Raw genomic sequence first — 16222 nt, 5'->3', positions numbered from 1 at the left:
TCGCACAGCGACTTGCCGACCTCAACATGAAGTTCACCCCCATCATCCTTTCGGCCGCTCTGGTCAGTGCTGGCGTGATCCCCAACGATGTCCGTACCGACGAGGGCAGGCTTGCCGAGCGCTCCGTCGCCGGCGACAAGTGTCTTACCCTTGAATGCGCCAAGAAGGAATACGTGCCTGTCTGGCGCGGCAAGCTCTGCGAGAAGCCCGGCTGCGAGAAGCCCAAGTGCAAGGAGCCCGAGTGCAAGCCCAAGACGGACGGGTAAGTTGACGAAAAAGAAAATGCCGAATCCAGTGCGCTGACTGACTGGAACAGATATGAGGAGTACTACTGGATCGAGCATATCGACAGGAAGCACCGCCACAAGGACAATGTGAGTTGCAGGACAACCCGGCAGCCAGAGCATATATGCTGACAGCTTTGCAGGGCTACAAGGACTACTACTACAAGGACCAGCACGACTAGTAAGTCCTTCCTCTGTGTCATACGGTCTGAGCAGTTCAGCTGACGAAACCACAGCCCGCGCAACCACACCAGGCCTCGTGTGAATGTGAACAGGGTCATCACCAAGCGTGACGTCGCTGCGGCCGACGAAGGGGACGACGAGGTCCTCACCAAGCGCGGCGAGTCGGCTGTCGGCAGACCCTACTTCAAGCCCTACTACGAGGATGACCCGGACTACGAGTCGCACTTTGAGCCCAAGCCTGCGCCTGTGCCTGCGCCTGTGCCTGCGCACCCTCACCATCACCATGGGCCCCCTCCCCCTTGGCGCCATCATCACGAAGGACCTCCTCCCCCCTGGCACCGTGGTCACCACGGCCATCACCACGGTCATCACCACCATGGCTGCCACCCGCATGGTCACCACCATCACGGTCCTCCTTGCCATCGCCGCGGCCCGGCCCCCACTCCCACTCCGGCCCCCACGCCAGGCAAGAAGCACGACGACCGCGACGACGTGCAGTGGTACCGCGAGGGTATGTGCCCCCCTTGATCCTACCCCATGTGTACACGAAGAAAACAAACGGGAAAACGCTGACCCTGACCGCAGAGATCACCCACGACCACGAAGAAGACCGTCACCAGGGCAAGAACAGCGACAAGTGCATCCATTGCAAGCCCGTCATCAAGGCCGCCAACACGACCGACACCAGCGCTGCCGCCAACTCGGCCTTCCGCAACCGCAACGGAGGCGCCCGCACGCTCAACAACAAGTCGGGCAACCTTATCAAGGCTGGCAGCCAGAAGACCGTCGAGGTGGTTCCTACCTTTGTCGAGGAGGATGTGGCCGAGGAGGACAATGACGAGCAGGAGAAGGAGGAGTAGGACGGGATCTCTCATGCCTAACTCGGGAGGGCTGGCAACTGTCTCTACCGACGGCCTCTCTATTCTGCAAGGCCTAGGGACGCCTGACCGGACCTCGATTTTCTATTGTGGGGGCACCGTGTATTCGTCTCACCTTAGATTGTATGGAGACGAACTGCCCTAGTAATATTATCCTTCATTACCTGCGTCCTTGAGATTGCCCCATCGACCATGACAATTGGTCGATGCCCATACGTACAAAGTGCGCTGCCCTTTTTGAACGAGATCAAACGCCATACACCCTATTCCTGTCCAATGTGAGTGGAATCTTAAATCGTCTTGATCAACCTCAAGCCATCGACCCGCCGCTGCGGCCGCCTCCAATCAAGCCCGCCATCTCAAGCAGCGCACGATCTGCCTCGATGCCGCTGGTGCCGAGGTTGATCTTTCTTCTGGCTTCCGCCTCTCTCGCCTCCCACGCCCACCGCGCGGCCTGTGCCTGCGCCTCCTCGTCGCCTCCACATCCCCACACCTCAAGGCTCTCGACCTCGAACCGGTCCTGGAAGTCGTATCTCCGCGAGACGCTGTTGTGGTATGCGCCGCCCTGTGACGTGTAGTCGTGATTGAAGACACCAAACTCAAACGAGCCGTCAAGCAGCAGCGACACTGGGCCAAGGGCAAGCATGCCGTCGTGGCGATGCGACTGCGTTGGCCTTGGGTGCGGACAGCCTGCTGCAAGAAGGGGGCGGTTTGTGGGCGCCTTGGTGAAACTGACATAGTCCCGGTTGATGGCAGACGCAGGGAACACGTCGTGAACAGGTTCGAGCTGAAAGAGAAGAGAGTCCGAGTCGCCGAAGCACTCTTTGGACGTATGCTTCCACGGCTGGCCGATGTACATGCCGAATGTGAGGCGGTCGCCCTTGCTGCCATGGGGGAAGCGTTTGGGTGGCAGGGAGGCTGCAAACGAGGCTTCCTGACCGCCGCGGGGTTCATCCTGGATGCGGGAGCCGCGTACAAGAAGGATGGTGGGAGCACGCCAATTGAAGACTTTGGTTTCGAAGCTGCCCATGGAGAAGCCTGCTTCGGCGCCAGAGTAGAGCAGCCGGAGCTTGCGGAACAAATTCGCACCTGGAATGAAGAACGATAGCTGGGACAGAACATTGAAATTCATAATGCCAGCCTTGTCCTGAAGAAGAGGTTGTGCGACTTCTCTCTGGACCGCCTTTTCTTTCTCTTCGGCTTGGTTATCGTGTTTGGAGAAATCTAAGTTTTTGGAGAAGAGGAAATGTTCGAACAAGGCATTGAAGCCTTGGAAAAGGTAGGGAAAGTTGACGGGAATGATGCGGTTGAAGGTGCTGTACTTGATGCCAGGCGATGTTTCCACGTTCAAGAAGGCATGGAGGACATTCCTCGCCGTCGACCGTAGACTTTCCAGCTCGTCCCCTACGACCCGATTGGCATGCAAGGCCAGGCTCTCCTGAGCATCAAGGGGTGCAACGAGCAGCAGAAGCATGACGATCCTGTGGAAATTGTCACCAGGGATCATGGCGCCCTTGATGGAGGGTGCATCGCCCTGCTTCACAGCATCATCGATGTCGAGTAGCTCGAAGGCGGCGATTTCCAAGTCATCATCGTCTTCATCATCGGCCTCGTCGCCGGCCTCATCGACGGCAAAACCTGGGACGTGGCTCGCCGTCCCTTGTGCCTTTGCTTTGGTTTCAGCCTCTTTGCTCGCTTCTTCGGGTACGGCAGTGGCCACAGCACGGTCATGGACAGCCAAACTCTTGAAAAGTAGCTTGGTGCGGTCGGTGGCCCCTCGGGCGAGAACTCGTTGGTAGCGGTTCGTCAGGATGGTGACGACCATGACCATTTCCTCCAGGCCGAGAAAGACGGGAGCATCGTTGAGGAAAGGGAAAGCGCCGATGTATGAAATCATGCGGAAAAGAACAGGCGATGCGTGAAGAACGTCAGGGAGCTCGAGGAAGCGGGAGAGGGTCTCCTCCTTGAGATAGTGGACGCCATCCTGATCATCGGCAAGACTCTTGAAGACGTCCTTGTAAGAGTAGATTTCGAGCGATGTGAAGCACTTGTCGGCAAAGCGGCGGGCCTGGAAACATCTCGTGGTCAGCTTGCGGTTGTTGCCTGGGAAGAGGTCCTTTATGGCGGGGCAGGAAAGCTTACGAGCTCACGAGTAAGGTCCTCGCGGGTTCGGCGCCGAGGGTTCTCGTCTGAGTGCGATTGGCCCATTGTACCAAAATTGTACGAATTAGCAGACGAAAGAGCTGGTGATCAAGGTGAGCGATGCATTATTGACGCTGCATGCGGGTGCCTTGAGTTGAGGAAAAGGGCGGACTGATGAAACCACCCAGCGCCAGGGTGAAGCATAGGCAGAAGAGGGAGGTGCATCCTCAAGTCTGCCTTTAGATCCCTGACTGAAGCCCACCGTCATAGTGGGGTCAGGCGCCAGGGACCCCTCCAATGGCACATGAACCAGCTGTCACTGTACAGGTACAGTGGGGAGACAAAAAGAACGACGGATTTTTGTTATAAGAAATACTGATTTAGCTTTCAAAGTACTATTATAAAATAAATAAAGTAGTTGTTAGTAATCTGATTGGTAGACACTGTAGATTCAGTAAAGTCCTACTATTATTATTAGAGTCAGTATTTATAGTGATCTATAGAATAAGTAATAGACGTTAGAAAACTATGTGTTTTTGTGTGGAAACGGAAATCCGTCGTTTTTTTTTGTTGCATGACTGTACCTTACCCTACCTTAGGTACCTAGGTAGGTACATACGGTAGGTACCTTCCTGGGTACCTATGTAGGCAGCTACCTGATGTCGGGTTGCTCGCTGACCGAGCTACTCGCTCAGCCTACCTAGGTGGGTAACTCAGTGCCTACTTGGGCAGTAAACCCAACCTTACCTTACCTTACCTTACCTTACCTTACCTTAGTTGATGTGCAGTCAGAAAGAAAGGAGTACCCCAGCTGGATTCGAAATGACAAGGAGAGAAATATTTGTGCATCTGAATTTTCTGGCAGAGTCGTGAGCTTGCTTTCAGCCCTTCTTATTTAGGTACACATAACTAATTGCGAGATCATCCGGAACGCCGTGACCACGTACTCTGGCCGCCCACTGCTATCGTACCAACTGTCGCAGTCACCGTACCTACTCATACAATGATGACATGGTGTGACCGACCCTGTGACCTAGTTCGTTTTGTCGTCCTCCGCAGACACCCTCTTCACATTGGTGGGCGTCTTGACCTTGCTGACGATGGGCTCCTCATCCACGGCCTTGCTCGCGTCCGCCGCCGGTGCCTCGCCAGGCTTTCCCCATCCCGACGAAGATCCCGAAAGACCCAGTGCATTCAGAACGCCGCTCTTCGCCTCGCCGCCCTCCGCCGGCGTCGCACTCGCACTGCCCGCCTTGGCTTCCTCGGCCTTGGCCCTACGGTTCATGACCCGCGCTCGCATGGCCTTGTCCTCCTCGTCACGGATCTCCAGCTCCCTGATCCACTTCTGTCGCTTCTCCTCGTTGTCCCGCTCCTCCTTGAGCTTGCGCAGCTCCTTCGTGGCCTCGCGGTCTTTGTTGTAGTACATGCTGCCTGCAATCATGGCGAGGACGGTGAAGCCCTGCGCTGCCACACGGGCTCGGAACATCTTGTTGGCCGAGACCTGGTCGCCGCGGCGCATGGCGCGCCAGGCCTGGGTGAATGCGAAAACGGTCAGGCCGGCACCTAGAAGGGACACTGTCAGATGGGCCGACTACGGGCAAGGAAACGGTATTCGTGTATCGTACCAAGAGGGATGAGAGGCTCTTCCCTAAGCTTGCGGAAGATCTTGGCCATGGGCTTCTCGTTGTAGAACTCACTAGAGACACTGGGTCAGCAGGAGTGGGTGGCTATGATGCGGGAGCTCAGGGCGTACTGGTTCTCGTCGAAAGAGGACGGCATCTGCCGCCCCATGACAGAATCGTCTACATTCGGCATTCTGGCAGTAGCTGTCTAGAGGTCTCGTAGGATGTATTCTGGTCGACGTAGAGGTGTTTGATGCAAGGAGGAATCACGCTCGTGATCATGCGATGGAGAGCGTGCAGCTACTGGAAAATCGATGATGGAATTCCCGAATTGGCGCCTGCGGATTGGATCGCCGTGGAGCTGGACCCTGCTGCTAGTGGGGCGCCATCTGCCCACCAGAGGAGCTCCGCCCTCGTCCGGCCTTTGATTCATTCACCGTGCTTGAGACTCACCCTGACCGAGGGGTCCAGACCCCTGCTCCCGGTATCGCCCTCGATCGACTGGGGACTGCAAAACCGTCGCCCAATGAACACCCTCCCAATGCATGTTCACCGACCTGACTCCTCCCACACCGAGTCTGTCCCTCCGATACTGCCCCGCCAAAACAAAATTCCCAAGGTGACGGATGTCATCGTCAGGGCCTCTGTCCTCACCGTTCCCTTTTCTGACACAGCCCACAAGTCAGCATTTCGATCACCATGGCCGACTCGTCCACTGCCCCCGTCGTGCCTGTCATGACGAACGGCACAACCAATGGCGCCAATGGCGACCACAGGCCGCACACGCCCGAGACGAATGGCGGCTTCTCTTTAACCGAGTACAGCGCCAATCCCACCACACCTGCAGAAGTCAAGCGCAACCGCATCAAGAGCATCGTACCCGAGGAATTCCTGCTTCCCAACGGATACCCAGATGTCAGCATACCTCTTGACATCATCTCAGGCCTACCGCTGACAAGTCGCTGCGTTTCAGTACCTTCGCCTTATCGCCAGCGCTACATCACGAGTCTACGAAGCCTGCAAGCTGACCCCCCTCCAACCAGCCGTCAACCTCAGCAACCGTCTCGAATGCAACGTCCTCCTGAAGCGTGAAGATGAGCAGCCCGTCTTCAGCTTCAAGCTGCGCGGCGCCTACAACAAGATGGCCCACCTCGACCCCGCCAAGAGCTGGAAGGGTGTCGTTTGCTGCTCCGCCGGCAACCACGCCCAGGGTGTCGCCTACTCGGCCCGCAAACTCAAGATCCCTGCGACCATTGTCATGCCCGAGGGCACCCCCAGCATCAAGCATCTGAACGTCGCACGGCTGGGCGGCCACGTCGTGCTGCACGGTCAGGACTTCGACGCCGCGAAGGAGGAGTGCGCACGTCGCGAGCAGCAGGATGGGCTCATCAACATCCCGCCTTTTGACGACCCATATGTTATCGCCGGCCAGGGCACCATCGGCATGGAGCTTTTCGGCCAGACCAATATGTCCAAGGTCGAGGCCATCTTCTGCTGTGTTGGCGGTGGTGGTCTCATTGCCGGTATCGGCGTCTACATCAAGCGCATGGCGCCCCACGTCAAGATCATTGGTGTCGAGACGTACGATGCCAATGCCATGGCGCAGTCACTGGTCAAGGGCGAGAGGGTCGTCCTGAAGGATGTCGGCCTATTCGCGGACGGTGCCGCGGTCAAGACGCCTGGCGAGGAGACGTTCCGCATCGCTAAGGATGTCGTCGACGACGTCATTCTCGTCACGACGGACGAGGTGTGCGCTGCTATCAAGGACATGTACGATGATACCCGCTCCGGTCTCGAGCCTGCCGGTGCCCTTGCCATCGCTGGCCTGAAGAAATACGTTTCCGCCAACCCCTCAACCGACACACGCCGATCCCTTGTCGCCGTCACGTCGGGCGCCAACATGAACTTTGACCGCCTCCGCTTCGTCGCCGAGCGTGCCACCCTCGGCGAGGGCAAGGAGGCCCTCCTCTCCGTGCGCATCCCCGAGCGACCCGGCTCCTTCGCTGAGCTCATCAACAAGGTCATGCCCCATTTCGTTACCGAGTTCTCCTACCGCTACGCTACCAACGAGGTTGCCAACGTCCTCATCGGTCTGTCCCTGACGGCGCCCGCTTCCCAGCGCGTCGAGGAGCTGCGCATGCTTGTCGAGCGCGTCCAGGCCTCCGGCATGTCCGTCACCGACCTCTCGGGCGACGAGCTCGCCAAGAGCCACATCCGCTACCTTGTTGGCGGCCGCTCCAACGTCCCCGACGAGCGCATCTACATGTTCAACTTCCCCGAGCGGCCCGGCGCGCTCGAGCGCTTCCTCAACACGCTGCGCACGAGCTTCAACATTACGCTGTTCCAGTACCGCAACTACGGCGGCGACGTTGGCAAGATTCTCGCCGGTATTGCGTGTCCAGACGCCGAGCTGAAGGAGCTCGAAAAGTTCCTCAACCAGATTGGCTATCCGTGGGAGGACTGTACCGAGTCGGAGGTTTTCAGGACGTTCTTGCGTAGTTAGAGAACTGTCGATGCATGGCGTTTGGTGTTGGGAACGATAGATTTCACGGTACTTAGATGGCAATGTACATTGGAATGAACTCTTCAGCAGTCTTGTTTGTTCGCCTCCTAATCCCCTCTGTATGGGCAGGGCTATCGGAGAGGAGAGAAATCCCACCGCAAAAGTAAGAAGTTCCTGCCAGTGACATGAATTCGTTATGACCCGCAAAATTACTATCATAATTACGGACCACCGTAGTTTCGTAGAATCATCTTGCCATTTTCTGCTAACATGACTGACCCTTGCGTTGGGTATGTCTCGGTGAAGCCCGTTTTCGGTGTGGTCTCGGTGAACAGCTGCCCCACGTGACCGCGCGACGTCGGCCCATCTCAACTCTGCACCCTGCACCTTTGCGGCATCCGCACCCGCTCGACGAAAAACCGCCCGACGACAACGAATCGCGACAACGACTCCCCCAACGCACGCAATTCCCCACCAGCGCCATGTCGGCCCTTTCCCTCGCCCGCTCCTTCGGAGCCCTCACCCTGACGGTGCCGCGCGCCCTCGCCGCCACGGCCCCGACGATGACGAAGACACAGACCCGCGCCCTGACGACGGCACTCTTCTCCCGGCCGCGCGTGGGCCTCGCCGAGACGACGTCCAAGACGGCGGTGCAGACAATCGTGCAGCAGGTCCGCGGCATGAAGGTGCACAGCTCCGTGAAGAAGCGATGCGAGCACTGCAAGGTGGGTTTTTCCAATCCCGTGTCCTCGCGATGGCATAGTGCTGACGAGGCTGGTCCATGCAGATTGTGCGCAGGAAAGCGGGCAAGCGACACAACGGCTACCTCTACGTCATCTGCAAGTCGAACCCCAGGCATAAGCAGCGCCAGGGCTAAGCGGTGGCCTACGAATTCCGAAGAAACGGCCGAGGTGAGGTCTTGGGCCACCGGGTCACGCAAGGGGGCGTGCCAGACGAGAGCGACTAGCGCATGGCATAGAGGAAGATGTGTGCGGGGTGGGAGGAGGCACCAAAGTGTACGAATGCCGGCAGCAGCACGGGGTAGACGGCGTTTTAACGGGCAAACTTGGAAGACTCGCATGCACGCATTCTGTAAACTGTACCATCACCAACCAACCAAATACCTACTTCTACACATACTCTACAGGAAGAGATTACAGTCCCTCGACGTAGCGGCCCATGCTGTCCCACTCGACCTTGCCCGTGGAGAGCAGATAGCGGATGTGTCCCTGTGGGTTTAGTCTCAGGTTCACAGAATCAAGCAGGCGAGCTCTCTCGTGGTGTAGACGTACAATATCCGTGACGTGCCGGTGGCGCTCAAATTCGCCGCGGGCATAGCGACGAGACTCGGCCTTTGTCGAGGGATCGGAAATGTGCGCCGTGCCGCGGAGGATGGTGCGGTACAGGGACAGGACGCGGCCGCGCTGGAGGAACTGCGGCTCATGTCAGTTTCTACATGAGTTTAAGCATGGGTTTGGTCGGCATACGTGGTCGAGACTCAGGGTCTTCTTCAGGCGGGTCTTTGCTGGCGCCGCGGTTGAATAGCCACGGGCAGCAAGCCACCAGCGGCCGAGGGTGGGCTTCATGGTGCGTTCATGAGGGTTTCAATGGCTGGACAGTCTATGAGACAGCACTTCTGTTGTCGAGCTTGACTTGTGGTGATGGTGAGTGTTGGTCGGAAAAACGTCGGCTGGCGGAGCAGTGACGCTGTGAGAAGCTGTTTCGGGGGCCGCAGGAGGGTATAGTTCACCTGACCATTGGGTCTCGACCTGAGCTGACTATTGGGTCCTCTTTTAACTTCCGCTAGCCTATCTGGGAACTAACCTGACCATTGGGGGGTGCCGAAAAGGGCGAGTAAAATAGGATTATCTAATATTCATCGATTTCTCTACTTTTTATTTTTTTTTCTTAAAAAAAAAAAACAGTAGACTTAGTAGTCTGGCCTCAGTGGACTTAGTGGTCTGGCCTTAGTGGACTTAGTGGTCTGGCCTCAGTGGATCTAGTGGTCTGGCTGGACTTGGTGGTCTGGGCTCTGTGGTATTATGTAACCAAGGCACGTGAGACTTTAACAGCACCCCATAGCACCCCCCAATGGTCAGGTGAGTGCTAGCGTGACTTAAAAGCGGACCCAATGGTCAGCTCAGGTCGATACCCAATGGTCAGGTGAACTATACCCTCGGGGCGCAGTGGACAGACGCTGAACTACCAGGACCCTAACCCTGGCCGGATGGAGATGCCTACATCCCGTGAATATGGTATCTACATTTGTCCTATCACCGTTTCATCGTTTAAAAGGGTTGATTATGTTGCCTGGTAGCCGACTAACGATGACATCTTTAAAAAGAAAAAAAAGTGAGGCAGCGCGCATCAAATCCCATATCACAATTCTATCAGGTGCACACAGCGAGAGGAGATCATGTCCCGGTCGTGGAAAGCCCTTCCGATCGATCAGGTCACAGTGCATCGAAGTGCTGCACGTTCTGCCGCAGCTGGCGCCGAGCTGCAGTACACAAGGAGCTAGGAGGCTTGTCGTAGGGCGGAAGACTGGAGCTGAGAGCTGGGCTTTTTGATAGCGCCAAACGCATCGGTGATTCAGCTCCGACCTTGATCATGACCGTCTGTTGCACTTGCTGCGCTGTTTCATGGCAAAGCCTTTGCTCAACAGCTCCAGAGTCTGTTCGTGTTGTTGTTTTTGAACTTTGTCGATTGGATCATCGAGCGGAAGAGAGCTTCGACATTATCTTGCTACGATGAGGTTTGGCTGGAGAAACGCGCGATACGAATAAACGCGATCACAAGACACCTTGAACTGATACCACTGTCACGGACTCTTACACCTGGATCTTTCGTAACGAGCCAATGATTATGTGCAGCCGTCTTCTTTGGAGCCGCCTCATTCTTTCAGCTCCTCTGGAAGATCTTGTACCAAAGTGAGAGAGAAGTGCAACGTGACATGAAAGCGGCGTATATTGGTGATTAATAGTGAAAACTACGGTCCTCTCAAATTTTGAACCCCCCAGTGCGATCTCTGAACATGCCGTCAGGATCCACCTCCTGCTGGACCCGAGCAACCAGTTGCTGATGCTCCGGCCGCAACCTTCCAAAGTAGTCCTGATCGTAAAAGGCATCATTCATGAACAGAGGGAGATGCGTCTCAGGCAGTACGCCCTCCGCGGTATAGTTATCCACGCGGTCCTTGAAGCCGGTGTAGGCAGTCCTCATGGCGGCTTCAATCTGCGGCGTGTTGATGGACGAGAGGTGGCTCAGCGTAATCTGGAGCACGATGCGGTCGACGTCGTCGCTCATGTCGAGGAGGTCGCCGCCGCGCTGCTTCGCGATGCGGGCCATGCCCTTGGGCAGCGGCTGGTAGCCAATGTTGGACGTCATGCCCGGCACCAGCTTGACGCTGTTGCGGACGTTGCGCCAGTGCTCGTGGATGTCCTCGAGAACGTCAATGTTGGCGGCCGAGGGCAGGGGCATCGTCTCGGTGCCAATGTGGTAGACGCTTCCCGTGATGACGCCGTAGTTGTTGGCCCGGACAAAGTCTCGGAAGCTGCGCGTTTTGCACGTGTTCAAGAAAGGTTTGGCTGCGGTAAAATTGGCAAAGGTGCCAGCCGGTGGCTCGGGACCGTTGTAGAACATGAAGATGGTCCACATGTTGACGAGCCCGGCGCCGGTCAGGATGGCCGTTGGGATGATGGCCGCCTTCTCGTCAGGGTAGTGCTCGGTAAAGTCGCGGATGGCGTTGAGAATGACCGTGTCCGTCTTGGGGGTTGAGGGGAAGAACATGCTACCTCCCCAGATTTCCCCTTGAGGATAGGCCTGCAGGAGAAACGACGCGACGACACCGAAGTTGTTACCGCCTCCCCTCAGTGCCAGGAAGAGATCCGGGTAGTTGCTCTGGGTGACGTTGACCACAGTGGCGTTCGGCAACACGAGCTCATACTCTAGAACAGAGTTGGCTGCCCAACCCCGCTGGGTCGAGAGGAAGCTCAGCCCGCCTGGGTATATACGTTAGTGGGATATTCTTGCTGTAGAGGAAGGACAAATTACCTCCGAGCAAAAGCCCACCGACTCCGACGTTGCCTATGCGGCCGCCAACAGCGTTCCATCCGGTGCCATCGAGAGCATCTGCAACGTTTTCCCACCTGTTTCCCGGACCAACACGAACCTTGCCCTCAGCTGCATTCAGAGTGACTTGATTGAGTCTGGCTGTAGAGATGAGAGGGCCTCCGTCGACACTGGCAAAGTGGTCGTTGGGGCTGTGACCACCAGACTTGACGGCAAAGGTCTCATTATTGTCCCGGATAATGGCCACAATGTCGGCAAGCTCCTGCGTCGACTCGGGGAAGAGAATGCAGCTGGGCTTCAGGTCCCCTGAGGACGTCGACCAGTACTCCTGCTGTTCTTTGAAGTACGTCAAGGATGCCCGGCGACTGACCTCGACGTCGCCCAGTGCGCGCACGCTGTCACATGTCCCCGCAGAGACTGAGCGCAAGGCGAGGGCGAGGAGACTGAAAGCAGAAAGATGCTTCATGATTATTAAACATGAATTAAAAATGAAAGACTCGAACGAACTAAAGATGATGGGATGAACTGCTGCCAGTCATCTTCACAAGAGAGACGGAATGTTCCCTGCTTTATGGAGAGTTCAAGGACCAGCACCTGACGGAACTTGCGCCATGGTCTTGATGCGAATCATTGCTCCATGAAGCTCGCAAAGTGTAAAGGCGCACAGGATGCCCGAGACAATCTTTTCGATAGTGTCTCTGCGAGCTTCGCGGACGCCGACGCCATGCCATGTATGTGGGGGATAGCGCAATATTGCTTGTTCAAGGCCTAAGCGACTTGTCGAAACGGCTCAAGGGGGAAAGTGATCGTCAAGTGATGGCGAGTGTATGACTGAGCTCGCGAACCCAAATGACATTGATAGGTTCCGCTGGGGCTAGATGAGGCAGCTGAACAACCATGTCAGGTCTGTAAGGCAATGAAGGTGTACCTCCTTTACATGATGCCTGCAGCCGTTAGTGTGGTTTGGCGCCCACATGGGATGGTCCATGGCCTTGAGACCCTCGCTCTAGTGATGCAGTCAAGCGGCTGGATCAACTTGGCGGATTGTGTTGCCATGTGCCAAGGTCAAGACGGCCGACGGCGATGTCAGGGCTGCGCGCCACGAGTATTCTTCCCGGTTTGGAGTCCCGAGTATTGAAGAATGGTCGTCACCTCTCTTACCAAGCCTGGCCACTGGCTTCCCAAATCCAGCGTGATGCATACGGGAGAGGACCAACCCAAACGTAGTCCCGACTCGTGAAGGGTTGGCAACACGGCCTCGCGTACCCAGGACTCGAATCGAGCAAATGTCGAAAATTTTTTGTGCGGCGTGCCGAATTTGTTGCTTTTTTTGTTTCCTTCGAAAAGAAATTGACGATATTGGGCAATCTCTGTGATGGCGCTCTCTCTCAAGATGACCCACATCCAGTCGGTGCACCCACAATTAGGTAACTTGCTCAAGATCACATTTCCTACTTGCCTTGACTATGACGTTGCTTACCCTTGGCTGATTTTGTATACGCCAAACACCAAAGGGTGGTCTATTTTGCCGACTTGGCGAATAGAGGTTTGGATTGTCATAGTTAGGCTTGTGAACGCCCGATGGCATGGCGAAGTTCGAAGGTATCCTAATGAAGCGGTCTAGTTCCTCGACCAATTGGCGTACATTGGGATTCATCGCCGCTCGGACCGAGCCTTGCATGCGGTAGTCAGTCCGATGGATGGGGATGAACTGGCCACAAATGAGTCCCAGCAACTCGCAGGCGTCTCCATGTGATTGTCTTTCCCGGGGAATATACCTTCGTCCGGGGCAGCATGTCGGAACGTACGGTTCTGCTGTCGTATTGGAGGATACCTGTGATAGAGTAGGCCGACGAAGGTTCAGCAATTTCATTGACACAACCAAAGGCAAGGTAGGTACCTTACCTGGAGTTAGACCGTGAGTCAATACTGAGAGTCTGACTTCCAGGGACAGGCACTTACTTTGAGACAAGGTACCCAAGAAGGGATCGTCAGACCTACATCACAGCCCCTAATTGACCTCGCAGCTTGATATCCGGCCGAGCCGTTGTAGGGGTCTGGCCCTCAGCTGGGCTGCCGACAGGAGTATTCTGGGTAAGGCAAGATGTCAACAGCGTAGTGGTGAGCGTGCTCAGGTCCCCTGCCTTAGCGTTGGTTAGGGCCCCGGGGTCGGAAATGTGGGGGTTTCCAGTTGACCGCAGGGTGTACATGTACAGTACCTTACTTGGCCCACTGATGTCTGGGCAGTGACTTCCGGTCAGTGACTTCCGGTCAGTGACTTCCGGTCAGTGACTTCTGTTCAGTGCATTGACTGTCGCGCCTTGCGATCCATCACTCACTCCCCGAGAGACAGCCATCTGCGCCATCTTGGACACAAACATAGCCTCACCCCGCCGAAGACTCCTGCGCCAGTGATGGACCTTCGAAGACAGACCGTCTGATCCCCCGTCTCCGACACAGAATGGCTGCTGCGCCAAAGAAACGACGGAGGGCGCCGACGAACCCTCTCGAGGCAGCAAACCGCAAGACCGATGAGCAGTTCATCCGCGATCATCTCCAGCCAAGGTTTGCGTCCCTTGCAAGAGATCAGCTCATCCCCTGTCGCGAACCAATTTGAATTGACTCGGTCCCAGCGACGGGTGGACAACCTGGACTCACCCACATACCGCGAAGCCCTACGCCCTCTGCCTCAAGCAGCCGGCTCGCATGACACACGATGAGCTCCAGGCCTGCTATGATCTCGTCGAGAAGACGAGCGGCGACGACTACCGCGCTTCCGCCGATGGCTGGCACCCGAAGAAGAAGATGGTCGAGATGAAATCTGCCGAGCTGCGCTACATCCTCGTGCGTGATGAGAACAATGATCTACGGGGCTTCACGAGCCTCATGCCGACGTGGGAGGACGGCGAGCCTGTCGTCTACTGCTACGAGATTCATCTCGAGGATGAGTTGCACGGGTATGTTGTCGCTTGCCGAGCCATCGACCGACCGAATCATCATGTTCCATTTTTGCGTGCGCTGACTGGCTTGTCGAGCAGCACCGGATTGGCAGTCTTGCTGATGGGCTTCCAGGAGGCCATCGCCCAAAGCATCCCAATCGTCGAAAAGGTCATGCTGACGTGCTTCAAGAGCAACACCAAGGCCCTGGCATTCTACCGCAAGCTCGGGTTCGTGAAGGATGCCCTCTCGCCCGACGAACGGCGACTGAGGGGCGGCAAGGTCTTCGTCCCTGATTATCTCATCATGAGCCGCATCGTCGCGCGACCTTCTTGAGCTTGGCACTTAGTAGTATGAGGCCAGAGGGATCACATGCCCTGATTTCTATTTGTAGCCCCCTCCCAGACCCAGACTCTGTGTCTGGCAGCTATGGCGGCAATCTGACAGTTCCCTTCGTCTCAGCCCTAAGATGACGCTAACCCGCAGCGACGTCTGACACATTTCCCCAAGATACGACCAAATTGGCGAAGCGAACTCGACGACGTGCCGCATTCGGCCAATGATGCACGCAGCGAGGAGGCCAGGCTGAGGCGAAGCTTTCGCCGGCCATCCGATGGAGGAGCAGCCTAAGCCTCGCACCACACCATCATGAGCATTCGGGGCCTGGTCCATTCCCACAAGGCTGCATGTGGTCAAGCTGTCCATCTAGCTTGCGCCTCGTCGACCTGTCTTTAATGGCTGCCGTCCCCAAGCTGGGGGATGGTGGAGGGGTCGACGTGTCTGCTGTTCTGCTTGCACGCCATCAACTGTGCTGCGATTCCGGTCTCGATAGCAACGCGAACAGTCCTATCAATACACCCATTCTTTTCATAAAAAAGGACACATTATTGTCGTCGCAATTGGCAATAGATTCACCCTGACAGCACGCCATGGAATACCAGCACCAGCAACAGCAAAACGGCATTCAGCCAGCCCCGGGATACACTCAGGCCCCTGGGATGAACTCCAACCCGCATCCCCATGGGCAGCTCCCGTCAACGGACCAGGGCTACCAGCAGCAGGATAACATGCGTGCCAGTAACGCCGAGGGCGCCAACGTGCGCAAGCAGAAATGGAAAAACAACCTCTGCAACTGCACCCCCTGCGGCACATGCCTCCTCGGCACCTTTCTCCCCTGCATTCGTGCGTTTTATTCCCCCTTCCCATCCTGCCCTCTTTGGTCTTTTCGACCGAGGCCTTTACTGACCAGAAGAAACAGTCCTCGGCAGAACGTCGGAACGCATGCGCGACCCGACGATGCGCAACTACCAGCCCATCAACGTCGACTGCGTGCTCATGTGCGGCATCACGTACTTCACGTGCTGCGGGTGGATCTACGCCATGATCAAGCGCGGCGAGATTCGCGAGACCCTCCACATCGAGGGGTCCGGGCTGCGCGACTGCTGCACGACGTACTGGTGCCCCTGCTGCGCGCTCATCCAGCAGGACAAGGAGGTTGAGCAGGTTGAGCGGAGGGCCGCGGCCGGGCCGATCGTGCAGGGGTATCAGGGGAATAAGGAGGGCATGCACATGAACCGCCAGGTGTGAGGGTTGCGCTCTTGT

The 16222-nt window shown here is 56.6% G+C and overlaps 9 protein-coding genes across 9 annotated transcripts; 5 read left to right on the top strand and 4 right to left on the bottom strand.

Moving 5' to 3' along the window:
* Positions 1-26: 26 nt before the first annotated feature.
* VDAG_01155 (uncharacterized protein) lies at positions 27-1327 on the top strand (the record flags this gene model as incomplete). The annotated part of the gene is made up of 4 exons (XM_009650041.1): positions 27-262; positions 317-374; positions 573-978; positions 1053-1327. 4 exons carry the CDS (start codon positions 27-29, stop codon positions 1325-1327), a joined length of 975 nt encoding a protein of 324 aa, XP_009648336.1.
* Positions 1328-1592: 265 nt separating this feature from the next.
* VDAG_01154 (uncharacterized protein) lies at positions 1593-3553 on the bottom strand (the record flags this gene model as incomplete). Its single annotated transcript, XM_009650040.1, has 3 exons — positions 1593-1614; positions 1669-3413; positions 3488-3553. The coding sequence occupies 3 exons, from the start codon at positions 3551-3553 to the stop codon at positions 1593-1595; spliced, it is 1833 nt and encodes a 610-aa protein (XP_009648335.1).
* Positions 3554-4520: 967 nt separating this feature from the next.
* Positions 4521-5302, bottom strand: VDAG_01153 (mitochondrial hypoxia responsive domain-containing protein; the record flags this gene model as incomplete). The annotated part of the gene is made up of 3 exons (XM_009650039.1): positions 4521-5050; positions 5113-5183; positions 5241-5302. The coding sequence occupies 3 exons, from the start codon at positions 5300-5302 to the stop codon at positions 4521-4523; spliced, it is 663 nt and encodes a 220-aa protein (XP_009648334.1).
* Positions 5303-5808: 506 nt separating this feature from the next.
* On the top strand, positions 5809-7612 carry VDAG_01152 (threonine dehydratase; the record flags this gene model as incomplete). Its single annotated transcript, XM_009650038.1, has 2 exons — positions 5809-6024; positions 6083-7612. The coding sequence occupies 2 exons, from the start codon at positions 5809-5811 to the stop codon at positions 7610-7612; spliced, it is 1746 nt and encodes a 581-aa protein (XP_009648333.1).
* A 482-nt stretch (positions 7613-8094) lies between these two features.
* VDAG_01151 (uncharacterized protein) lies at positions 8095-8489 on the top strand (the record flags this gene model as incomplete). The annotated part of the gene is made up of 2 exons (XM_009650037.1): positions 8095-8337; positions 8400-8489. 2 exons carry the CDS (start codon positions 8095-8097, stop codon positions 8487-8489), a joined length of 333 nt encoding a protein of 110 aa, XP_009648332.1.
* A 277-nt stretch (positions 8490-8766) lies between these two features.
* VDAG_01150 (uncharacterized protein) lies at positions 8767-9198 on the bottom strand (the record flags this gene model as incomplete). The annotated part of the gene is made up of 2 exons (XM_009650036.1): positions 8767-9045; positions 9100-9198. The coding sequence occupies 2 exons, from the start codon at positions 9196-9198 to the stop codon at positions 8767-8769; spliced, it is 378 nt and encodes a 125-aa protein (XP_009648331.1).
* A 1414-nt stretch (positions 9199-10612) lies between these two features.
* VDAG_01149 (FAD binding domain-containing protein) lies at positions 10613-12149 on the bottom strand (the record flags this gene model as incomplete). The annotated part of the gene is made up of 2 exons (XM_009650035.1): positions 10613-11613; positions 11666-12149. 2 exons carry the CDS (start codon positions 12147-12149, stop codon positions 10613-10615), a joined length of 1485 nt encoding a protein of 494 aa, XP_009648330.1.
* Positions 12150-14144: 1995 nt separating this feature from the next.
* Positions 14145-14956, top strand: VDAG_01148 (uncharacterized protein; the record flags this gene model as incomplete). Its single annotated transcript, XM_009650034.1, has 3 exons — positions 14145-14248; positions 14317-14640; positions 14722-14956. The coding sequence occupies 3 exons, from the start codon at positions 14145-14147 to the stop codon at positions 14954-14956; spliced, it is 663 nt and encodes a 220-aa protein (XP_009648329.1).
* A 593-nt stretch (positions 14957-15549) lies between these two features.
* On the top strand, positions 15550-16207 carry VDAG_01147 (DUF614 domain-containing protein; the record flags this gene model as incomplete). The annotated part of the gene is made up of 2 exons (XM_009650033.1): positions 15550-15802; positions 15879-16207. 2 exons carry the CDS (start codon positions 15550-15552, stop codon positions 16205-16207), a joined length of 582 nt encoding a protein of 193 aa, XP_009648328.1.
* Positions 16208-16222: the final 15 nt, after the last annotated feature.

This window comes from Verticillium dahliae, genomic scaffold (genome assembly GCF_000150675.1).
Source record: "Verticillium dahliae VdLs.17 supercont1.2 genomic scaffold, whole genome shotgun sequence".
Classification (NCBI taxonomy): Eukaryota; Fungi; Ascomycota; class Sordariomycetes; order Glomerellales; family Plectosphaerellaceae; genus Verticillium; species Verticillium dahliae.
The sequence above is the reverse complement of the archived record's forward strand: the minus strand, read 5'-3'. Positions and strand labels throughout refer to the sequence as shown.